At 48.0% G+C, this 24,123-nt stretch overlaps 2 protein-coding genes across 4 annotated transcripts in view; both read right to left on the bottom strand.

Moving 5' to 3' along the window:
• Positions 1-405: 405 nt before the first annotated feature.
• On the bottom strand, positions 406-3,485 carry BCAS2 (BCAS2 pre-mRNA processing factor). The gene is made up of 7 exons (XM_054290762.1): positions 3,356-3,485; positions 3,179-3,271; positions 2,877-2,947; positions 2,610-2,771; positions 1,912-1,962; positions 1,298-1,378; positions 406-782 (listed from the first exon to the last, which is right to left on the bottom strand). Exons 1-7 carry the CDS (start codon positions 3,446-3,448, stop codon positions 653-655), a joined length of 681 nt encoding a protein of 226 aa, XP_054146737.1. The 5' UTR covers positions 3,449-3,485; the 3' UTR covers positions 406-652.
• Positions 3,486-4,085: 600 nt separating this feature from the next.
• Positions 4,086-24,123, bottom strand: part of DENND2C (DENN domain containing 2C) — a 31,372-nt gene continuing 11,334 nt past the window's right edge. The window contains exons 5-19 of one of the 3 annotated variants that reach the window (XM_054290717.1): positions 23,695-23,862; positions 21,067-21,163; positions 19,918-19,962; positions 17,727-17,908; positions 15,710-15,819; positions 14,899-14,968; positions 14,491-14,568; positions 12,151-12,291; positions 11,047-11,195; positions 10,506-10,683; positions 10,140-10,181; positions 9,112-9,217; positions 7,389-7,628; positions 4,839-4,925; positions 4,086-4,268 (exon numbers count right to left, since the gene is read on the bottom strand). In XM_054290717.1, coding sequence (XP_054146692.1) covers positions 4,237-4,268; positions 4,839-4,925; positions 7,389-7,628; positions 9,112-9,217; positions 10,140-10,181; positions 10,506-10,683; positions 11,047-11,195; positions 12,151-12,291; positions 14,491-14,568; positions 14,899-14,968; positions 15,710-15,819; positions 17,727-17,908; positions 19,918-19,962; positions 21,067-21,163; positions 23,695-23,862 — 1,725 coding nt within the window. In that variant the 3' untranslated portion in view covers positions 4,086-4,236. Of the gene's footprint in view, positions 4,269-4,838; positions 4,926-7,388; positions 7,629-9,111; positions 9,218-9,561; positions 9,579-10,139; positions 10,182-10,505; positions 10,684-11,046; positions 11,196-12,150; positions 12,292-14,490; positions 14,569-14,898; positions 14,969-15,709; positions 15,820-17,726; positions 17,909-19,917; positions 19,963-21,066; positions 21,164-23,694; positions 23,863-24,123 lie in introns of those variants that run through there. The other 2 variants (XM_054290718.1, XM_054290719.1) reach the window with 2 other exon arrangements.

The raw sequence follows: 24,123 nt of genomic DNA, 5'->3' as shown, positions 1-24,123 counted from the left end.
TTTCGACTGGAGGACCAATTAGGTCAACCTGTATCGTAAATATAGGATATTTGTATATTCTATTTGTATATTATCTGTCTATAAAAGCAATGGGTTTCTTAATAATGATATAATATAATAAAGAGATTGATCAGTATTGATCAGATTGATCATGGAGTCAATGCTAATTATTACCCAGCTGGGCCTGCTGCAGTGACTGTGGCACAAGAATCTCCTCTGTGGGCACTGCACAGCCCCAGTGCTTCAGAGAGGCTTCCCCACCCCAAATTCCAGTTTACCCCCACTCTCCACCTGACCCAGCCATCTCCTCCACAGCTCTGGGCTTTGGACATGAGGCAGAAAACAGAGAAATAGCAAAACAGGATTTATTAAAGGTGTAGGGGAAAAAACAACAACACAAGCTCCTGCTTTAAGTATATAAAAAGTGAAACAATATACAGTACATTTAGTGGTGGCTGTGATACATTTAAACAGGATGTTCAGAGTCCACCCTACCTCCTCCTAGAATTTAAAACAAGGAAAAGAAAGGATGGAAATATCCTTTTGCCACCTCACACAACTGCAACTAGAGGTGTCTACAGACACAGCATCTCCAAAGCGTGTCTGGTTTTAGTTTTTAACACATGCAGCACTAAGGTAAGTCAGGATTCATTCACTGAAAGTCTTGCTGGATATTCTCCTTGTTTGCCTCTCCATGCTGCTGCTTGATTTGTGAAATTTCATTTTCCAGCTGCACAATGGTTCGTTCAATCTCATAATTTTTACTGACAAGAGAGACCCACCTGGAAGGGACAAGAAATAAAAAGAGCCTTTAGGTGTTATGTAACACTCCTCTGGAAAAAAATCAAAGAGAACCATTGCTCCAAAGCAAGCAGAAACACCAAATAAAGCAGTATTCTTCCTAACACATGACAATCCTTAGCTGACATCAATGGTCATTGGAACAACCAAAGTGACAATGAGTAATTATTAACCCTGTTAAACCTGAAAACACAAAAATATTCATGACTAGACTCATCCACCAACTGCCAATATTGAGATAAAGAAGCGTTTAAGACAATTTAGGAAATTTGAAGCAGCTAATAAATATACCCTCTTCCCACCTGTTGATTCACTCAACCTCAGTAATTATAATATTGAACCAAACTACAAATACTTTAAAACACCTCCTGCAAAGCAGCAGTATCCTACAGCAGCTCCAAAGCATCACTGAATTTCAAGTGGAAGAATAATTTCAAGTGAATTCAAGCAATGGAGAAAACTGTGGAAGGGCTAACAGAGAAATGTCAACACTCACGTGGATTCCATCTCTCTCAGCTTAGCCCCAGCTGTGAGCTGCATGTTCTTCCTCTGCCAGTTCAGGTCTTGAATGTTTTTCCTGGGGAAAAAAAAGATGTATTTTTATTTCCTCATTTCTTTGGCATCTGCAGTACCTGTTGCTAATTTCCAAGTACATTCAATCCCTAGAAGTACTGCCAAAAAATATTTCTGTAGCCAACACTGTAATGACAACATCCAGATGGACAAATCTCAGTACAGGGCTCACAGAGAACCCTGAGATAAATAAAAAGAAAAGGTTAAACCAAACATCAGGGAAGATGTTCTTACAGAGACAACTGCACATTAAATTATCAGTAGTAAAATGAAATTTTACTGTTGGTAATTTCAGGGAGGATTCCACAAATGTAGAGCAGATTCAAACAAATCAAACACAGAATTTTGAGTAGAATGGACATGATGAATCTAACTGTTTGGGGAGAGCAGGGTCACATGTCTTAATTATTGTTTTTACTGAGTCTTTTTCCCTGTGACCATGTGAGCCAGCACATACACCTTCCTCTGTATAGCATGGGGGGGAGAGAAATGTTCACTTCCAATTTCAGTACAAAAATCTAAATAAGAATCACCCACCTCAATTTCTGAAGCTCTTTCTGGGCTTGTTCTATCATATGAACCAGGTGCCTGATGACAGAATGCAAGCAAAGCATTAAAAACACACAAATGGTAAACCAGCCCCATTTCACCTGACATTTAACTTCTCAGAGTTCAGGATTCAACAAGTCCCTGCAGCACCTTGGCCCAGCCAGCAGATCCTTTACCTGCTTTCTTTCTCCTGACCTCAGGAACCCTCTGCCTTCTCTCAGTTTGGAATTCTTTTCGCCTACTCTTTTATCTAATGCTCAGCCAACCCTTCTCAAAAGTGAGCATTAAAATTCTCTGTCTGGAATAGCCCCAGTGCTTCCTGCAGCCACACTCTACAACCTGTTCTTGGCTTTTGCAGCAGCTCTTTTACAGCTCCAGGCTAAGCCCAGGATCTGTAGTAACTCATCTTCATTTCCACTACTGAGTTACTCCTTCACAGGCTATCACCAGCCTTAATTAACACCCACTATCATCAACAATAACCCACAACATTCAAGACAGGTATGTATTAAAACACACACTGCTTCTTGGCCACAGAAACAGCTTTGAGATCAGCCTCTTCTTTCTCTTACAGGGGTTCATCTATTCCAGGCTACATTCTAAAGACCCCCTCTGGATTTACACCCAATAAATACACAGAAATTAAAGACAGAACTTGATGTCCAGCAGAGCAGCTGAGGCCTTACTCGTTGTACACCTTCCAGGCATTGCAGCCGTGCTGGGACATGAGCTCCAGGTTCTCGATGCGCACGGCCTGGTGCTCCAGCTGTGCCATGGAATTGTTCACGCACTCCTGCCACGCCGTGATGTCGTTCTTCTGCCCCGAGGAGGGGGCGGGCAGCTCGTACCTGCAAAGGGCACGGGCTCACCTGGGGCACCGGGCATGGTTCACTCTGGGACACCGGGCACGGCTCATCCGGGGCACCGGGCACTGCCCTGCCGGTCCCACTCACCTCTTCATACTGAGCAGCTCCAGGGGCTGCCGGGCCGCCAGGCGCTCGAACTCGTTCCGCATGATCTCGGTCTGTGGGGAAGGCAGCGGTGAGGGACACGGGGGACGGGGAACGACACAAGCGGGGTATGGTGGGGAGGACGGGGACAGGACACAAACGGTAACGGGGGAGAGACACAGGAGGGGTACGGCAGTTGGCACAGGGGAAGGACGGGGACAGGCAGGGTCAGTCCCAGCCAGGTTACGGAGTGGGGACAAGCGCGCTCTGCGGGTACGGGGAGCTCTGGAGCCGCCTCAGCTCACCTCGAAGGCGCTGTAGTCGTGCGCGGGCAGGTAGCTCAGGTAGTTCTTGGTCGGCCGGTACCGCCGCGTCTCCTCCTCCACCAGCGCCGCGGCCTAACGCACACGGGCCGTCAGGCAAGCGGGCAACCCGCCCGCCGCCCCGGCCCCTCCCCGCCGCCGCCCCGGCCCCGCACGCACCGCCTCCCGCACGCCCGGCGCCTCGTAGCCCTGGTCGAAGTAGGGCAGCGCGTCCACCACGACATCGCCGGCCACCAGCCCCGGGCCCGACATCTTGGCTGCGGGCACTGCGCGTGCGCACTCGCGTCACGCCCGGTAAAACGGCACACGGCTCGGGCCCAAGCCCCGCCCCCAACGATCAAACCCCGCCCCTTCCCGGCCCGCCCCTCAGCCCAGGCCCCGCCCCTCCCGGTGACTCCAGCTCCGGTCCCGCCGCTCCCGGAGCGTTTCCAGCCCTGCCCCGCCCCTACCGGTGTAATTCCGACACTGGCCCTGCCCCTCCCTGCCCGGTCCCGCCCCTCCCCGCCAGGCCACGCCCCCTTAAGGAACTGAGACACATTAAGAGTTGGATCGATGAGCTGTTATTGATCCATGGAACTGGTTATCGGCCTATGGAACTGGTTATCGATCCATGAGCTGTTATCAGTCCATGAAACTCATTATTGATCCATGAGCTGTTATCAATCCATGGAATTGGTAATGGATCCATGGGCTGTTATCAATCCATGGAACCCAATATTGATCCATGGGCTGTTATCGATCCATGGAATCCGTTATTGGTCCATCAACTGGTATCAATCCATGGAACTCTTTATTGATCCACGAGCTGTTATCAGTCCAGGGAACTGGTTATTGATCCACGAGCTGTTATCAATCCATGGAACTCATTATGGATCCATGAGTTGTTATCAATCCATGGGCTGTTATCAATCCCCGTGCCGGTTGTTCCCGCAGCACACTCGGAGCCCCTGGCCCAGCCTGGCCCTCCCGGGGCCCAGCTCAGTCTGTCCCAGGCAGGGTCTGTGGTTCCTCCTCCGCTGCTGTCCCGCAGCAGCGCCCGGTCACTTCTTCTGGAGGAATTTCATTTTACTGCCTGCAGAGAAAAAACAGCATTAGGGGCTTTAGGTGAGGGTAGGGATGCCCTGGCACAGGTGGCCAGAGCAGCTGTGGCTGCCCCTGGATCCCTGGCAGTGCCCAAGGCCAGGCTGGGCAGGGCTTGGAGCAGCCTGGGACAGTGGGAGGTGTCCCTGCCATGGCAGAACTGCTCCCTTCCCACCCAAATCATTGTGGGATTCTGTGAGCTGGAGCCACTCCAGGACTCATCAGGCTGAGAAGCTTGAGGTGGAAAGCCACATATGGGCACCTCTGCCAGCAGTCACAACTTCTGTCCCCTGGGCACATCCTCTGCCAGGACCAAAGTTAAGGAACAAGCCCTCAGAGCAGCAACTCCCACAAATTTTATCTAAAGATACAAAAGCTTAAAGAGAAAAGAAAAATCTTACACAGTGTTCAGTGCCCCCTGAAGCAGTAAATGTAAATAAGGGAACCCAGGTGCAGAAGGAGAAGAAGAAGCCTTCCTCTCCTTTGTAACAAATTAATTATTCAATAGCTACAATTACTAAAAAAAAAAAATTAACAATGAACAAAAGGGGTGCTCCTTTACCAAGACTGCGAAGGATTTTGTTCATTCCAGTTCGTTCCGTCTCTGGAATACGCTCCAAATACTCCAAAGCACGGACCTCAAAAAGGCCTAAAGAGAAAAAAAAATTAAAAATTAAAAATCACTCCCCAAATGGGTTACTCCATCTTTTAGCATATGGCATCATGATTAACAAGGCCACAAAAGGAAATCCTCTATGTAGTGTGTGTAAGGTGCAGGATGAAGGAGAAAGGAGAGAGAAACACAAATTCTTTGCTTTATAAACTGAATTATTTTGATTAATTACAAGGGCACAGGGCATGTGACATTCTCACTAACCAATCTAGTCCAAGATACAAATCCTACAGCATTTACATAGAGCCTATAAGAATCATTACATTACCACACTGTGTTACATTTTAAACCCTAAAAACTCCTCTTTGGGCCCTTCTGCCAAGCTGGCAGGGTCTGCTCTGACCCTTGGGCCTGTCTGCAAGCAGAGGGTGTTGTTCCATCCAAAGGGGATCACCTTCAGCTGGCCACACCATTGTTTTCCATTTGTTCAGTAACTGAGGGCTCTCAAAGCTTGCTTTCATTTCAATCTCGCTTATACTTTCTATATTCTCAAAATCTTTTGCCAGACAATCATATTTATAAGGCTTTCCTGTTTCATCTTCCCCAACATCGGGAAAACCCTGGGAGAGAGCTGTCTCTCTGTTCAGAGGATATGTGGTTAGCACATCTGTTCAGAGGATATGTGATCACCACATCTGTTCAGAGGATATGTGATTACCACATCTAGCCTCTGTTCTAGGCGAGGTTTTGTAGCAGGGCCAGGTCCTGCAACGCCTCCGTGGTGTTCAGCAGCCTAAGATAGGAAATGCAAGCCATAGTGAATGGGCTAGAAGCCCCTCTCTTCCACCTCTGGAGCCCTGCTTATCTCTCTGTAACCCTACAGGTCACTTTCCTTTAACCCTTGCTATTGGACAATTTCTGATCCCCCTGTACCCACTATAGAGAGCTGCTTTTGCCCAGTTTGGCAGAAGAGCTGTCACTGGGAACCTTCACAGAAGAATCACTAAAGATGCTCCTGTGGAACCTCACACAGACTTCTGTCTCTCCCTGGGTCTGTCTAAGGCACCTAGCAAGCTGGAGGGCTGAAATCACAATGTGCAGTGGGGAGACACTCTCTGGTACTGAGGGCACCTAGGCTGGCCACCTTTGCAGCAGAAGGGACACCAGAGACATTGACAAAAGATAAAAGGGTGACTCTTAGCAGGGGTTAATCCAAGGTTTTATCCCAGGAGTACCAAAGGAGCCCCTACACCTCAGGGTAGAGCCCTTACATCTCTCACTGTGAGCCCTGGAGAGGTGCCAAGGTTACATTTAAAGGGAGGTGGAAACCTAAAGTAGATAACATTTACTGACCAAAAAGTGACCCTAAGGGGTGGATACTGGGGGATGGACATTTAGGACAGCTTGAAGGGTTGACCCCTGGCCTCTGGCTAATCACTCAATATTCTGGACCAAAAACTTCTAGATGGAGGGGATGGGATGCTGAGTGATTGACAGAGAGCCAGGGTGGGGATTTAGGGATGATCTCAGCAAAGGAAAAGGATTACACAGGTAAAGGGAGGGGGTACAATCTGGAATAAACCATTTGGGAAAAATATGGGGATACAATACCAAACTATTACAAAGTATTACAAAGTATAAAAACACACTACAACAACAATGAGCTGATAATCACTAAAGAGCTGATAATCACTAAAGAGCCCCCCTTCCAGCCCTGCCTGCTCCTTCCACCATCCCAAGCTGGAAAATCCCCCGGGATTGGGATGTTCTGTGTGGGCAGTGCTGCTTTTCAGTGCGGATTTGGTTTGATTCTGGTTTGATTCAGCACAGGGAGCCCTTCCAGGGCCTGTCCAGAGCTCCAGAGCCAGGCTGGAACAGGGAAAAAGCTCCAGAGCAGCAGCTGGGGGGCGAGATGGCTCTGACATTCAGGGAGTGAGGCTGGATGGTGGCAGGAGTGAAGCTGGATGGTGGCAGGAGTGAGGCTGGATGGTGGCAGGAACAAGGCTGGATGGTGGCAGGGACTGAGGCTGGATGGTGGCAGGGAGTGAGGCTGAATGGTGGCAGGGAGTGAGACTGGATGGTGGCAGGAACAAGGCTGGATGGTGGCAGGGAGTGAGGCTGGATGGAGGCAGGGAGTGAGGCTGGATGGAGGCAGGGAGTGAGGCTGGATGGTGGCAGGGAGTGAGGCTGGATGGTGGCAGGGAGTGAGGCTGGATGGAGGCAGGGAGTGAGGCTGGATGGAGGCAGGGAGTGAGGCTGGATGGTGGCAGGGAGTGAGGCTGGATGGTGGCAGACAGGCTGGATGTGGCAGGGAGTGAGGCTGGATGGAGGCAGGGAGTGAGGCTGGATGGTGGCAGGGAGTGAGGAAGGTTGTCTGTGACTGAGAACTGCTCGGACAGCCTGTCCCAAACAGGACTGAGCTATCTGTGACCCCTGCAGCCTGCTGGGGACACCCCCAAACCCACAAAAAGGCCACAAGAAGGCTCCACAAGGCCTCACCTTTGGCCAGGCTCTTGCTGAGCTCGCGGTCCTGGATGAAGCCGGCGAACATCTGTGTCTCCATGAAGCAGTGCAGGAAGTGGCGCACGGTGCGCGAGCCGTGGCTCTTGCGGAAGGGCTCGCGCTGGAACACGCGCTGGCCCTGCTCCGTCACGCTCATGTGCAGCGAGTAGTGCCCCACGATCTCCACGAAGAACTGCACAAAAGCCTCCGAGACCAGGGAGTTCAGGCTCGTGGCACCTGTGGGGAGGACATTTGGCACTTTGGTCATTCCCCTCTGTCCCAGATTGCAAGGCAAGATGTCAGGATGGATTCTGTTTGCCATCTGTACAGCACTTGTCTTTTGTCAAGTGGGCAGCTTTCCTTATCTCTTCCACAATCACTCCTCCCTCCACGGGGACATCTGCTGATAACAGCTATTGAATGTCCCTGCATGGCTGATAAGAACTACAGCATCCCATTGGGAGATGTGAGCCCAGAGGGAGGAGCCAAGCATTCCTACCCGGATATAATCTGGAGATTCTGGAACACCAGCACGGCTTCTCCACTGGATTGCCCAGAGGAACAGCAGCTGCCTCTTCTTCCACTGGATCTTCAGAGGCAGAGACTGCACCTTTCTCCAGGATCCCTGCTCCAGCAGAACCAGCCCTGACACTGCAGGAGGGCTGAGCCACAATTCCAATGGGACTGCTGCCAACAGCCTGACCCACAGGGTGTCAGGTTGGGTTCTGACTCTGGCAGTGTTGGTTTAGTTTACTGCATTGTTTATTTTGTCCTTTTATTTTCTTCCCTACTAAAGAACTGTTATTCCTGCTCCCATATTTTTGCCTGAGAGCTCCTTAATTTAAAATTTATAGCAATTTGGGGGGGACGGGGGATTACATTCTCCATTTCAAGGGAAGCTCCTGCCTTCCTTAGCAGGCACCTGTCTTTCCAAACCAAGACATTCTCTATCAGCTTCCCTGGCTCTGGACTGAAGGCACTTGAGAGAGTAGTTCATGTCTGGACTCAGGTGTTTATTATTTCTTATCAGTAAAACAGTCTCACTACTGTGAGTTCTGCAGCTTTTCATTAGCAAAGCACAAAATGGCCAACAATCTCTTGTTACCAGGTCTTTTAAGGCTGAATTATCCAATTAAGAAATAACACCTAAATTATTTTCCCTTTTAACCCAATAAGTGATCCCAAAGAACCTGCAGTGTGGACTTTTCTGTCCAATCACAAAATACCACCCAAACCCATGGAGAAGAAGGAAGAAGGAGGTAAAGAAGAACAACCTGTCTCTGCCCTCAAACCTCCATCTTGCTTCATATTTGTTACTATATTCTAAAACCCCGAATTCTAAATTTTCCACCCTGTGACATTACACACTTCTAACCATCTCCACACCCATAATCCCAGTGCTAATTATCAATTTTGGAAACCTTCTCCAGAGCCTCAGGTCCAGGGTTCAACTGGATACAATAAAATTCAAAGCACAAAGGAACTGCTGCTGCTGGCCTAAAGGAAACTACAGTTCTGCACACACTAATTGTAAAAAGAGGAACTGTCAGCACACCAAACTTCTCACACATTCACAAGATGCTCTCAGCAAGACCACAGAGAAACAGCTAAAATGTCACTTCTTAGCATTTAGTTCAATTTGCTCATTTTTATCAACTCCCTGGTAGAGATCTGCTAATGGGAAAACATTTTTCCACAGAAATTTTTCCACAGAAAGTACCTTGTGTGTCATTCTGCTCGTGTGACAGGATTTCACTCCGTTCTTCCAGGATTTGTACAAGTGCAGCCTGCAGTTTGTGGGGCAGGATCTCATCCTCATCTGATACCTACAGACAGAAACATCCAAGGCAGGACCTTTGTGTTATTCTCATCAGCAGGAGAACCAAGGGGCAGATTAGAAATATTTAAAACATGCCTAAAGCAGTTAGAGAGGAGTTATTCTGTGATATATTTTATGGGAGACAATATATTTATCTTGCAGCCACAGAAATTAAACACATTTGCTCAGCATGCCCCAAGTATATTTTATTAGAGTCACACACACAAGTGGCCACCACACAGACTCAGGCTTATTTCACCAGTAAAAAACACAAAACCAATAAAAGTTTGCTGAGAAAAAACAACAGGTCTCAATAATATGGTTTTAAAAAATCCCCCATCCCTTTAATACCTTTCTCCAGTTGCAGGCTGCAATGCAAAACAGAACAGTGAGGCAAGGAAAAGGAGAAGCAAATATCCTGAGCTAGTAGTGAAATCCCCAGCACTTTTATAGCAACTTGTGTCAGGATGCAGAAGCACTTTTGGGGAAGTTCAGCAGAGAAGCCCAAGTGAACTGTGATCATTTGTTCCCTAGACTGTCACTCCTGGGGAAAACAAGAACCCAAACCAACAAACACCCCCCAGCTGGATGAGAGAGGAGGAAGTGCTGTACAGAAGAGGGAGAGACAGACAAAAAGCAGCAGAGAATCTTAGGGATCCCCTTCACATAAAAAACCAAGTAAGAGTTTTTAAACTCAGCTCAGCTAAGCAGCACTTTGGCTTTGCAGAGCTCTCCACCTCAAACTTGCAACAAGGATTTGTGAGCCTGTTCCCTTCTCTGTCAGTTCAAAAGGATTACAAGGTATTTCTTCAGCCACTGGAGTCTCCATATGAACACCAGCTTCTCTTGATTTCTTTTTTTTTTTTTTTTTCATCAATACCTTTTGCTGGCATAAACCCACAAGTTACTGGTACTGTTATTTCACTCACCTCTTGCAAGAACTTGTCAGCACAAAGATCAACAATCAGAACCTGGGGAGACAGAAAACACACTGACTCATAACCAGGTATGTTGCTGTATGGAAAAAAAAAAACAGGTTTTAATTTGTTTTTTTAGATGTGGGATGTTTTTTAAATAGGGCTGTCACACACAAAACCCAAGTTTTGCATGGGTGCAGCCTGTCTCTGAGAACAGGGAGTATTATTTATTTTTGACAGTGCTGGAACATCCTGACATTTATCAAATTCACCAAGCGGCTCAGAGAACTTTGAGAGTTTATACTCAGAGAGAATCCAGAGATTATCCCAGAGAGGTCAGCCTGGAATAATCACAGTCTGTGTCTCACAGATCCTCACCTCCTCTATGGGCAGGTCCCAGAGCTGTGGCAGGGAGCAGGAGAGGATGCCAATGAGGAACGGGGTCGGAGAGCACACGATGTCGATCATGGAAGCTGGCAGGACAGGGATGTAGGTGTGCTGCCAGGTGAAGGGGTACAGGGTTGCCACTGCAGCGTGCCCACATTTAGACAGAGTGCTGGAGAGGTGGGAGAAGCACAAGGAGGGTGGTCAGTGTCTCCTTCAGGGCAGGTGTCACTCGTGTACAGCCTGTGTATCAGCAGAGGCCCCATGCACCCACTTCTGAACTCAGTTATGGGGAGCTAAAACCACCATCAAGCCAAGCTAAAGAGGCAAAAAGGAAACATTCCCTTATTTCCTCTTGTGTAAACAGCATAATCCAAATTCTAGGCATGCACATGCTGTGTGGGGAATGCAGAAAGTTTTCAAATGGAACTGCAAAACCAGACAAGCTTGGACATGGGACAGGTCCAAACACAGAAGGAACAATAACATCCATTGACAGCATCCCTCAGCAAGAGCTATTCAAACTCATCTTTACCTTAAATTGTCAGCCACAAAGATGACCCTCCTTTCCAGCAGGAGGGAGGCAAACACCCGGATGGTGTGGGACACACTCAGACACTGCAAGAGGCACTCGAAGTCCACGTGCTCCAGCCTGGAGTCCAAGGGGCGGCACAGCTCCATCACCTGGAGCACACAGACACAAGGAGAGCTGGGGAGCAGCCCAGAGAGGGACCCCAGCCTGAGGCAGGGCTCAGCAGCTCCTCCTGAGGGGCAGGACCAGGGACAGGACCCAGGGAAGGGCTGGGGCTGTGCCAGAAGAGTTTAGGTTGGAGATCAGGGAAAGGTTCTTCCTCCAGAGGGTGCTGGGCACTGCCCAGGCTCCCCAGGGAATGGGCACAGCCCTGAGGCTGCCAGAGCTCCAGGAGAGTTTGGGCAAAGCTCTCAGGGATGGGATTGTTGAGCTGCCAGGAGTTGGACTCAATGATCCTTGTTGGTCCCTTCCAGCTCGCATTTTCTCTGAATCCATGATTTTAAAGAGAATCCCATGACCCAGACAGCTGGGGCAGCACAGAAGGGTGCCCCAGAAGCTCTTCATTAAGAAGCAGGGAATCACTTCCATGGCAGATGATTCCACAGCAAACATCTCTGGGACACCCTCCCTTTCAACTCCAGGATTGTTTTCTTCACACCAGGGACAGGACCCAGGGAAGGGCTGAAGCTGTATCAGGAGAGTTTAGGTTGGGTATCAGGGAAAGGTTCTTCCCCCAGAGGGTGCTGGGCACTGCCCAGGCTCCCCAAGGAATGGGCACGGCCCTGAGGCTGCCAGGAGAGTTTGGACAGCACTCTCAGGAATGCACAGGGTGGGATTTTGGGGTGCCAGGAGTTGGACTCCATGGGCAAGGGGCAGCACAGAAGAGTGCAGCACAGAAGGGTGCCCCAGAAGCTCTTCATTAGGCAGCAGGGAATCACTTCCATGGCAGATGACTCCACAGCAAACATCTCTGGCACAGCCTCCCTTCCAACCCCAGGATGTTTTCTTCACACTGATTATTTCCAAGCACCACTGTGCAGTTTGCCAAGAGCCTCTGTGCCCCAGAGACCCCAGAGAGAGCAGGCAGCTCAGCCTGCCCTGTGTTACCTCATCTCCTGCTCCTGGCAGGAAGCTCCTGACGGTGATGGTGCGGCCCGGGGCGGGGAACGGCGCCTCCATCACGCTGTGCATGAAGGGGTGCACCAGGGCTGGGGACATCTCCCTCCTCTTCTCCACCTCATCCAGGATCTGCAGGGACACACACAGAGCCTCGGGTCACTGCTGCTGCTGGTGGCATTCACATTCTCTGAAAAAGATCCCTGCACCCAGGGTTTTTCTGCTGGGAAGCTGAGAAACCTCAGAGAAAATAAAAACAATTCTTATCTCATTTGCTTCTCCTGTGTTTTGCTCATGTGAAATGTGTTTGGAGATTGTTTCATTGGTTTCATGTGAATTGTTTTGACTTTCTGGCCAATCAGGGCCAAGCTGTGTCAAGACTCTGGAAAGAGTTTTCATTATTATCTTTTAGCCTTCTGTAAGTATCCTTTCTGTATTCTTTAGTTTAGTTTAGTTTAGTATAGTTTAGTTTAATTTAGTTTAGTATACTATAGTATACTATACTATAGTATACTATACTATAGTATACTATACTATAGTATACTATACTATACTATAATATACTATAATTTGCTATGATATACTATGATATGATATAATATAATATAATATAATATAATATAATATAATATAATATAATATAATATAATATAATATAATATAACATAACAATAAATTAGCCTTCTGAGAACATGGAGTCAGATTCATCATTCCTTCCTGCCATAGGGATCCCTGCAAATCCAATACCAACCTAAATTTCCCTTGGTGCAGCTTGAGGCTGTGTCCTCTGGTTCTGTCAGTGCTGCCCCTCCTCACATGGCCTGGACACAGAGCCAGGGGCAGCAGGGCCATTCCAGAGCTTTATCACTCTTTCAGTAAAAAATTTTTTCCTAATATCCAACCTGTAGCATTCACATTCTCTGTAAAAATCCTTTTGCCCAGGATTCTTCTCCTGGGAAGCTGAGAAGCCTCAGAGAAAATAAAAACAATTCTTATCTCATTTGCTTCTCCTGTGTTTTGCTTGTCTGGAATGTGTTTGGAGATTGTTTCATTGGATTCTGGTGTGAGTTGTTCTGACTCTTTGGCCAATCAAGACAGAAAATCTCCAGAAAATCAGGAGATTTCGTTACTACAAGAAAGTGGACCAGGATTACATGAGGTGCAGTGCAAAGGACCAAAATATGAAAAAATTAACCTCACAGATATTGCAAAAGCATTGGAAAAATTAAGGAGGAACACACAACTTTGAGAGGAAGAGAGAGGGACATGGCATGGATACTTTAAAAAGAAATCTTTGCCAAAGTGAAAGCCATCAAAAGGCATGGGATGCCATCAAGTGCAGGGACATGGACCAAAGCTTGCCCAGTTGATCCCCACTGAAATCCAAGATTTTGTTTCCCTTCCCAAAAGGAAATAACATTTCCAAGCTGTGTTGAGACTCTGGAGAGACAGAGTCAGGAGTTTTCATTATTATATTTTTAGCATTCACTAATATCCTTTCTGTATTGTTTAGTATAGTATAGTATAATATTCTTTAATATAATATAGTATTATAAAATAATAAATTAGCATTCTGAGAACATGGAGTCAGATTCATCATTCCTGGGCATTCCCAGCAAATACAACAGCTGCTGAGCAGAGGGGAAAATCCACCAGAGCATTCCCATGGAAAAGGTTCCAGCACAGACCCACTGCCCTCTCCCACCTCACTTGGGACCCCTGTGAAATTCATCTCAAACATCTGAACAGTCAAACAGGAACAGCTTCCTGTGAGCACAACTCTCCAGTCTCCTGCTACTGGAAGGAAATGTCTTGTGTGTAGTAATCAAATTCTCATTATTTAGAGGGGTTAGGAGGAGCAACATCCATCCCTCTCAGAAACCTCCCTGAAATGCTGCTCTAGAAACTCTGTGCTTCAACAATCAGAACCATCTTTCATCAAAGCTTGTCCCTGGAATCTGCTGCAATAACTGCCCTTTATCTGCCGTCCTCACCTCCTTATCTCCCCTCCTCATGGTGCTACAAAAAAACAGGGGAGATCCAACCCCATCCCTAACTGATTTTCATTTCCAGGTCACAGAAGAAGAGGATGAAGGGGCACCCTCAGTAACACCAGGTGTTAGAAGGCCCTTCCTGCAGTAATTGCTGAAGGATTTGTGCATTGGCTGACGAGCTCAGCATCAGGATTTTATTTCCCTGCTCAAAGCAAAGACAGAGAGGAAGCACCACTCTCCTGGGATCAGCTGCAATCACTAAGCCTGGCAGAAGCACCCAGTCACTCTGGGGAGCCTGCAGGCTGTCAGGGCTCAGGAACAGGCTGTGCCAGCTCACCTTGGAGAAGAGGTTGAAGCAGCCCAAGCGGCTCACGATGCAGTACACCTCGGGCAGGCGCTTCCCTTTCCCTTCTGGCTGAAAGGCAACAGCAACAGCTCTGCTGAGAACAGGGGGGCAAGGAACAGCCCAGCACCCACACTGCAGCTGATCTGCAGATCTCCTTCTGCTGCAGCCCCCCCCTACACTTATGACTATGAAGGTTCTCAAGGAACACTCAGTTCCAGGAGCTGCTTCATGCCCAGAGCCCATTTTGCTATTTCTGGGCACCATCGTGACTCTTCCCTCTGCATCCCAAGGGCTGGCACCACCACAGCAGCACAGGATGGGCAACCCACGTGGGAAAGCAGCCCTGAGTCATGTCCTGACAGTGCTCCCTGTACCCCCAGCCCTCCCAGAGATGCTCACCAGGAGCTTCCTGCAGTACCCGAACCAGCGGCTGCCGTCCTCCCCCGTCAGCACGAAGGAAAAGGTTTCACTGGGGAACGAGGCAGAGTCAGGGTTAAATTCACCACACAGCTCAGGGGACACACTGACAAAGCACACACACTCCTTCTGGTCATGCTGACAAGGGCAAAAGCATGATTACAAGGACTTTGGGATCTGTTCGGGGTAAAAACCCCATGAGCTTTTCCAGCACTCCTCCTTCCCAGCTGCTCCTCACTGAGCTTTTCTAGCTCTCCTTTTCCCCAGCTGCTCCTGAGCTTTTCCATCTCTCCTCCTTCCCAGCTCCTCTCACTGAGCTTTTCTACCTTTCCTCCTTCCCAGCTGCTCCTCACCGAGCTTTTTTAGCTCTCCTTTTTCCCAGCTCCTCTCACCGAGCTTTTCCATCTCTCCTCCTTCCGAGCTCCTCTCACTGAGCTTTTCCAGCTCTCCTCTTCCCCAGCTGCTCCTCACTGAATTTTCTAGCTCTCTTCCTTCCCAGCTCCTCTCACTGAGCTTTTCTACCTTTCCTCCTTCCCAGCTGCTTCCCCATTCAGCCAAGGAGCAGCACAAGCACTTCCAGCCCCAGCAGCTGGCCTTGGACAGATTTTTCCTCCTTACAGGAAAGGCAGCAGCCTCTCTCTAGCCCAGCTCCACACCTCATCCTCCCTCCTACCACAAGGATTTCCTGGATCCTTTCCCCTTTTCCCCTGCTCTGGCTGCAGCTCCTCTGGTACAGCCCAAATCTTTCAGCATTACCTGTCTCAGTCACAAGTATTCAAAACCAAGTCTTTACCTTTTAAGGTCTGATGAAGGGAACCAGTCTTTGGGATCTGGAAAGCAGAATTTGGGAATGACCTTTAGCCTCTCTTCAGTGTCCTTTGATGGTCTGAAGGGATGTTCAGGCTGGAGGGGTAACAGATGCATTTGAAGTCACTCAAGTTGGTGCACAGCTGCAGCATTTAAAATACAGAAAGCACCTTCCTGACGCTTCCAAAGGCTGATCCAACCCATAACTAATGCATAGGTACAGGAGAACATGTTCTGACTATTAGCAGATTCCCAGTTCCCTCTTGCATTTTTCCTGCTGATTGGATCTTTGTAAAATGGCCCAGCTTGGTAAGGATGGAGTAAGGATCTACAAGCAGGGCTAAGTTAATTGGAAAAATAATGTAGAAATGAGCCCCCAAATGATGTCTGGGTCAGCCTGCCTTGGTTCTACCCCTGGGAGATTTGAAAACACTCAAATAGGAACAGGAATGTGTTCAGCTTTTGATGTGCAGATCACTCATAACTGAAGTGCAAAAACTGTCCCTGAATCACATGTTCCAGCCACACCACATATGGGTTCAAATCAAATCCCTCAAGGACTCCAGGACACTTTCCATGATCAAAACTGGCCAGAAAGGGCAAAAAAGGGTGTTCAGATAAGAGGCTCCATAAGAAATGTAAGGAAATTTTACACATTTAAGTAGGAAATGCCCCTGGGAAGTGGAAGGTTTATTGCATGAAGTTGATTTTAGACACTCAGCACATCCAGGCTATTGCAGTGTCCCAGCTGTGACAGCACAAAGTGTTAGGAAAACAGAACAGCATTTTGACAGAGTAACAGTTGTACCAAAGCTTAGATGTCCTTGGGCACACAGCCCAAAGCAGAGGGTGACAGCAGATTACTTGGAAGCAAAGCTAATATTAGAAGGGAGACACCCAATCTGACCCACTGTCCCATCTAAGCCACTCACCAAAACACTTTCCCTTGAGCAGAAGATAAATAAATCTGAGAAAATAATTTTTTGTGTCAGTGCCTTTATAAAAGCCAGTAGAGAGCAGGAGGGGAACCCAGACAATGCACAGGCTGAGAGGCTGCACCAGGGAAAACCCAAATCTGCTGCACTCCCTTCTTCCTCCCAACACCCCAAAGTTTGCACTTTTAGCAGATATTATTTAGGTGTGTTCAGTTTTACCCAATAAAACAACACTGTGCACTCTTTCTGGCTGCAGTTCCTCATTCATCTTGTGAACCCAAGGCATTCACACAATTAAGACACTGGAGTTATTTGCACACAAATCCTTTAGGCAGCAGGAACTGGGACACTGTGGGACCTGCTGGGGTCCCACACAACCTCCCTGAGTGGACCTGACATCTCCTCTGTGTGGGTGCCATGCAGATTCCTCAGTCACTCCTGGCTTTCTGAAGGCACAGCCAGAATTGCTGGCTCTGCTCTGTTCTCAGTGGAAGGCAGCAGCTATGAGCCCAGACACTGAGAACTGAATATTCATCTCAATCTGGTACCACAGAAACACCAAGGCTCCATCTCAGCTTCCCAACTTAGTTCACTGAGCTATAATTCAGTCACACACTGGTTTTGTGCTGAACATCTTATTTCAAAGGGCTTGGTTTAGCTTCAACTCCCACAGCTCTCCTGCTTTTGGGGGTTTCTACAAACAACTTTTCCCTTTTTTTTATTATTCTTTTCAAAACAGTACAAATAAGCATAAAAGCCCTGGGATTCCAGTTCCTGTGCAGCATCAGTGCCTCACTCCTTGTTTGTAAAGGACAGACTGCCAGGATGAGGACAGAGCTCTGCACTCCTTCCTCTCCTTTAGCTGGTATCAAACACCCCATCATGGCTTCATGAAATTTGAATTAAGTAGGAAAAAAGTAACTCAAAAATGAAAAACTCATTATGAAGACACATATTCAACAACCTCCTGACACCACACATCAGGTGTGTAACAGAGCAAACCCAGATCCTGACCAGTGCAGCTCAGGAGGGGAAACAGAGCTGAGCAGGTTCCCACAGAGCTCCTACCTTGCTGGGGAACTGCTGGATGATGTGTGGTGTGTAGGTGACCTCAGATGCCTTCTTGTGCAGGGACACCACCACGAAGAGCTCGAAGAGCCTCTGCTCCTGGAGCTCGATGAGATCCCTCTCCAAGGTCTGGTAGTGAGGGTTCCTCTTGGAGGGCGAGCGCCTCAGGCACCTGGGGCGACCTGGGGAGAGCAAAAAACCCCAAAGCAGCTCGTGGCTGGCACTGCCACACACCTACAGGGCACAGGAGAGGACTCAGCAGTGCCATCAGATGGGGAAAAGGGATGGGTGGATTTGCCCAATATCCAAATGCTCCCTGTGGGGAATGAAACCTGTGTCAGCTCCTTGTGCACAGAGCTGATCTTCCCCCAGGCAGGAAGGAAATAACCTCAGATTCTACTGGAGGAGGTTTAGATTGGATATTAGGGACAATTTCCTCACTGGGATGGTTGCTATCATTGGAGCAAGTTGCCCAAGGCAGTGGTGGAGTCACCATCCCTGGAGGTGTTTAAAAAAATGTGTGGATGTGGTGTCAGATGTGTTTTCTGAAAAATCCTTTCCTTGAGATTTTTTCTCCTAAGAAGCTGAGAGCTCAAAAACCAAATTTAAAGAATGATTATCTGCTGCTGTAAAATGCAACAATAAATCTGTGATTGGTCTCATGCAGTTATTTCTAATTAATGGCCAATCACAGTCAGCTGGCTCAGACTCTCTGTCCAAGCCACAAACCTTTGTTATCATTTCTTCTTTTTCTATTCTTAGCTAGCCTTCTGATAAAATCCTTTCTTCTATTCTTTTAGTATAGTTTTAATATAATATATATCATAAAATAATAAATCAGCCTTCTGAAACATGGAGTCAGATCCTCATCTCTTCTCACCCTCAGACCCCTGTGAACAGTCACAATGTGGCACTTGAGGATGTGGTTTAGTGGTGAGCATGGTGCTGCTGCTGGGTTGATGACTGCACTTGATGACCTTAGAGGTCTTTCCCAACCTTAACACTTCCAGGATTCTCTGATTCAGACAGGAAGCACTGGCCTGCAAATCCAGAATCCTGCAAATCTGCAGCTCTGCAAATCCCCTCTGACAGATCCTGAAATTTCTCCTGCTGCCCCGATGTTCTTACACATCTCAGAGTGGCACAAAGGGGTACCAGGGAGTGAAGGGCAGCTGCTCCATCCAGGTCAGGAGCTGCCAGGAGCTCAGGGAGCCACTCCAAACACCAGGGGCCCTCAGGAGAGGCAGAGGCACCCCCAGGCTGGGCTGTCCTGACAGGCAGCACGGGCTCACAAGCACAGGCACAGCCTCTGACGTCAGGAATTCCTGTGACACATTCTAGACACTCTCAAACAACTCTTCCATCAGGCAGTGACTCAATCTTTCTGAAGAAATCTCAATATTTCTGCTGAGATCCTTCATTCTCCTCTACTCTCCTTAACATAAAGAAATGGAATTTCACTTTTCATTCTAAGTTAAAGCCTTTTGTATGTTTCCCTCCAAGTAAATGAAATACCTAAAATAAAATCATAGAATAGAACCATAGAATTCTATCAATGAATTCTAGCTAGAATTCTATGAATCCTTGAATGGTTTGGGTTGAAGGGACCTCAAAGCTCATCCAGTGCCATCCCCTGCCATGGCAGGGACACCTTCCACTGTCCCAGCCTGGCCATGGACACTTCCAGGGATCCAGGGGCATCCACAGCTGCTCTGGGCACCCCGTGCCAGATCTTTCTGTTAATCTGTCTTCACATGGAAGCTAAAAGCACCTAAAACCAAATAGGAGTTTCAGGTCTGGAGTTTGGGTCTATGATCCAGCTCAGGACAAATACCCAGGTGAACTCACCCCAGAGGAAAGGACATTTCACAGCATGACATAAAACAGAACCAAGGGAAGGAATCAGGAGGGAAATAACCTCAAGCAGCAGCAGCAAAGGTGATCAGGAACAACCCAAAAATGACTCTGCTTCTGCTGACTGCCAGATTAATGGCATTAAACCTCAAGGGCTCAGGGAAAGGGCAGAAACAGAGGTTGGTTTGCCACAGCAGCAGCTGCCAGACTTGGCCATGTGGCCTCTGAGAGGCTCCCTGGCCCTGTCTCAGCAGATTCCACACATCAGCTCATCCCAGCAGGGCCTCAGCCAAGGGTGCAGTGCTGTGGGACAGGACCAGCCCTGTGATTCACTCACTTTTGGGCTGATTTTCCGTATCGCTTTCGTTGCCGCTGGTTTCACCTGAAACACACACGGTTTTCACTTATTAACCATGCAGAAGGAAGATGGGCAACACCCAAAGTTGGGAAAGAGACACAACCTGAGACTCATCACATCAACATCCCTCAGGGCTGCCCACCAATCCTGCCCAAAGCATCAGCCAAGGGCAGCTGGAAAATGTGTGACAACAGCACATTGCAAAAAGCAGAGCTGATATCAAGGCAGTGGTGCCAGTGAGTGACCTGCAGGTCAGCTGAACATGGGCAGAGAACACAAACCAGGTTGGCTGAGGCTGCTATGAAACTTAACAGAGCTGCTGAACAGAATAACTATAAATAAAACCCCTATAACTATAAATAAAGATCCTCCTATAAATATAAATATAAATATAAATATAAATATAAATATAAATATAAATATAAATATAAATATAAATGTAAATGTAAATGTAAATGTAAATATAAAATAAAACCCCACAATCAGAACAAGGCACACAGATAATGAATGCAGGAGTCACTGGTAGCTCTCATGATAGGTGGTTTTCTGAGGAATTTCTGCTTTAATCTGCTTTTTTGAAAAAGCATTTTTAACCCAGGCTCAGAATCCTCCCCTTGTGGCACAGTTAAATTTGCACATTGCAAAAAGCAGAGCTGATATCAAGGCAGTGGTGCCAGTGAGTGACCTGCAGGTCAGCTGAACATGGGCAGAGAACACAAACCAGGTTGGCTGAGGCTGCTATGAAACTTAACAGAGCTGCTGAACAGAATAACTATAAAATAAAACCCCTATAACTATAAATTAAGACCCTACACAGTCAGAACAAGGCACACAGATAATGAGTGCAGGAGTCACTGGTAGCTCTCATAACAAGTGGTTTTCTGAGGAATTTTTGCTTTAATCTGCTTTTTTGAAAAAGCATTTTTAACCCAGGCTCAGAATCCTCCCCTTGTGGCAGTGTAAATTTGGGTTAGGCAGGTGTTTCTTGAGCTGAAAGCTCAATTCCAGCCACAAGTGTGGGGTTTGCACTGCTGAGTCAGCATGAGGTGCTGGTGCCAGGCCAGGGCAGAGGAATTGTGCCCCTCAGGGAGCTCAGAGCACAGACAGTGGTGCTGCAGACCCCAGTACCTTTCACTGGAGCTGCTTCTCTCCCAGCAGGACTGAGCAGTTTCACTTTCTTCTTTCCACGTTTGGAATCAAAGATCTCCTGTATTTTCAGTACCAGCTGAAACCCAAAGCAGAAGCAGAGGTTAATGTGGGGGTCCAGAGAAGGCTCCAGGTTCCCAAGAGCCACCAGCAGGACCTGGGGGAACTGCCCAAACCCTGCAGGAACCCTGGCTCAGAGGTTCCTTCTAGCCCAGCTCACTGCATAAAGACTGAGCACAGATTTCTGCTGCAGCAGAGAGATCCCTGTCAGCACAGCTCAAAGCTGACACCAGACTGCACAGGCACTCTGGGAAATGTCACACTTGCCTTCCCAAATAGAAGTGACAAACTGTCAGGCATCAGATCTCCATTTTCTATGCATTTGCAAGAACACCTCAAACCCTGCAGCACAGAGGACTCAGAAAATGCTCCCCAACTCAATCCAAGCCCAGAAAAAGCAGAGCTCTCTCACTCTAGCTTGGGGGTTGGGTTTTGGGTTTGCTGCTGTGGTTGATGTCAGCTCAAGTCTCCTGAAGCACAAGGGAGCTTAGAGCACAGGCCCTGCCCCAGGAGTTTGCTGGAATGAGAGGATGATGGACTCAGAGCACCCTGCTCTGCTGGAAGGTGGCCATGGCCATGGCAGGAGCCATTTAAGGGCCTTTCCACCCAAACCATTCTGTGATTTTGCACAAATGAAGACAGACAGTGGGACAGAACAATGCTGCAGGACCACACAGCTGGCCCAGTGGAAGAAAAACAGCTGGGTAAAAGCCCAGCCCAGTGCAGACTAAGCACAGACATGAAAGAAGGGTCAGCACTTTGGTAATCCTCCTTCCACTGGCCACAACAGCCTTACAGCCAAAGTCCTGACACTTTCTGTGTCCCTGTCACAGCCTGCTTTCTGCTTTCCCCTCACCTGCCAGTGCCCCAGGGGCTCCTGACTCCCCACATCAAAGGCTCTTCATGGCAAGAGGGATTTACCCTCAATGCAGGGAGCAGGTCAAGTTCATTCCTGCCTCAAGAATTCATTAAACTGAACATAGGAGGGTGGGGCCCAGCCATTTGTCATCACAAATACAGCATAAAAAGAAATATATTAAAGAGAACCTGTTTGTTCAGCTCAAGTGTTTAATCCCCAGATCAGCAATCCAGGCTTAGGCTCTGCTTTTCCAATGGATTTCTCCCCATTTTCTGCCTCAGCACTGAGGGAACAAACAGAGCACTGCAGAGAGCAGTGCTCCTCCTGCCAAACCTGCCTTCTTTCCCTTTTTACCCAGCCTTGCCTAGGAAATCTTCATTTCTCTCCTGATTTTTGTGCAGCTGAGTCACCACCCTGGGTGTGTTTAGGGCAGCCATGTGTTTCTTAGGCAAAAGGTTTTGTCTTTTTAGACTCCAGTCCTTTTCTCAACCTTTGAAACAATCTTGGCTCAATTCCTCATGAGCAAAGAGAGTGAAGTGCTCTTCCTGCATGTAAATTGTTCCCAGATTTTTGGAATAGGTTTGCTTTTGGAGAACATTTTATTTTCCCCTCTCCAAATGAGATATACTCTCCATCACAGCATTTTTATAATCTCGCCATCTCCTTCCTGATTTTCCAGACCTAGAATTTGTTTAAAAACACAGACAGAAGCTACTTGATACTCCAAAGCACTTTAAAGGTTTGAAAAGTCCTTTGCAGCTGTCCAACTCTACCTCACAGCCTTGTGCAATCTGAGCAAACACACGTGATTTTCAGATGAAATAAAGATCTGCTGAAGTGAAATGATTTTACCACAGCAAAAATAAATCTTTCTCACTACCACAATCTGAGTCCCATGCACAAAGTGCCACCACAGCTGCCCTTCTACAGCACGTGGTGCCTTTTGTCACACAGGGATGTGAGCTGGTAACCAACAGAAGGATCTAGAAGCCTTCCCAAGGCAGCAAACTGAAAAGTTCTTTGTGTGAATGTGGATTAAAAGCCTTCCTCACCCCTCTGGCCTCAGCAGCATAATTGTCTTTGCAGCCAGGCAGGAGGGAGAGGCCAGAAGGGACAGCTGGATGAAGGCTTTGTGAAAAGCTCTTATCCCTGAGAGTTCCTCTGTACCCTTAAACTGTGAAACAGCTGCTCCTGGTGCCAGTCCAGAACTCCTGGCCAAAATTCCAAGGGCCCCACAGCTATCCCACAGCTCAGGAACTGCACTGAACACCAGGACCAGCCTAGGAAATCACTGGGAGCAGGGACATGTGCACACAGAGCTGCTCCTGGAGCTCTCCAAGAGCACAAACCCAGCACCAACACTCCATGGAAACACTGGGAACGAGGCTTAGGTGACAAAGCACGAGGAAGGGCTTGGGCACACACACAGCCCTGACCTCCAGGCCAACACTGAGCACTTTGTCTGCCCACAAAAACACCACTGTGATTCCTGACCAACAAAACCAGCACTGTCCCAGCCAGAACTGGCACTCAGACCCCCAGACACCAGCCCTGCCACTTGGAGAGGGAATGGCTGGAGCAGCAGTGCCAAGCAGCAATCACCTGCCTGGCCCACAGCCCTGTGGCCACTCACAAAGCAGCAAGAGCTCGAAATGCCAGGCAAGAAGTGAAGTTTTACATTTGAATCTCACCCAGGGCAGGTTCTTTCTCCTGCTGGCAGCCTCCACTGCTCGGAACAGCTTCCACTCAGACACAGTGACAGGCAGGGAGGTTTCCTTCCCCACCTTCCCGTGGAAATTTGTCTGGGAGGGTTTCAGCTCCAGTGACTTACGGCTGAGGAAGGGAGGTTTGGGGGGAGGCTGGAAAATAGAAGCAGAAGAGATAGTTAAGCATGAGATGCAGGTTTGATCCAAGGTCACAGGCAGAGGAGTCACACTACAGCTGGTAAATCTGCTCTACCAAGTCTCCATCCCACCTTCCCACTCAAGCATCTCACCAAATCTCTCTTGTTCCTACTCTGTTGCTCCTTAGCAGCTTCATCAGCTGCCATGGCTGTTCATTATTTACATCATGTATTATTTACATTAACAGCAAGCAATAAAATAATAAGGCAAACCAAT

This window comes from Melozone crissalis, unplaced genomic scaffold (genome assembly GCF_028551555.1).
Source record: "Melozone crissalis strain CALT ecotype California unplaced genomic scaffold, PUWL_Pcris_2 ptg000086l_1, whole genome shotgun sequence".
NCBI lineage: Eukaryota > Metazoa > Chordata > Aves > Passeriformes > Passerellidae > Melozone > Melozone crissalis.
Note: the sequence above shows the minus strand (reverse complement) of the source record. Positions and strands in the feature narration are given on the sequence as shown.

Coding starts and splice junctions, on each gene's coding strand:
- BCAS2 (XM_054290762.1), bottom strand. CDS start 3,448: ATGTCGGGCCCGGGGCTGGTGGCCGGCGATGTCGTGGTGGACGCGCTG. Junction 1,963..2,609: donor GCCTGGAAGGTGTACAACGA/GTAAGGCCTCAG, acceptor TTCTGTCATCAG/GCACCTGGTTCATATGATAG. Junction 1,379..1,911: donor AAAGAGCTTCAGAAATTGAG/GTGGGTGATTCT, acceptor TTTTTTCCCCAG/GAAAAACATTCAAGACCTGA.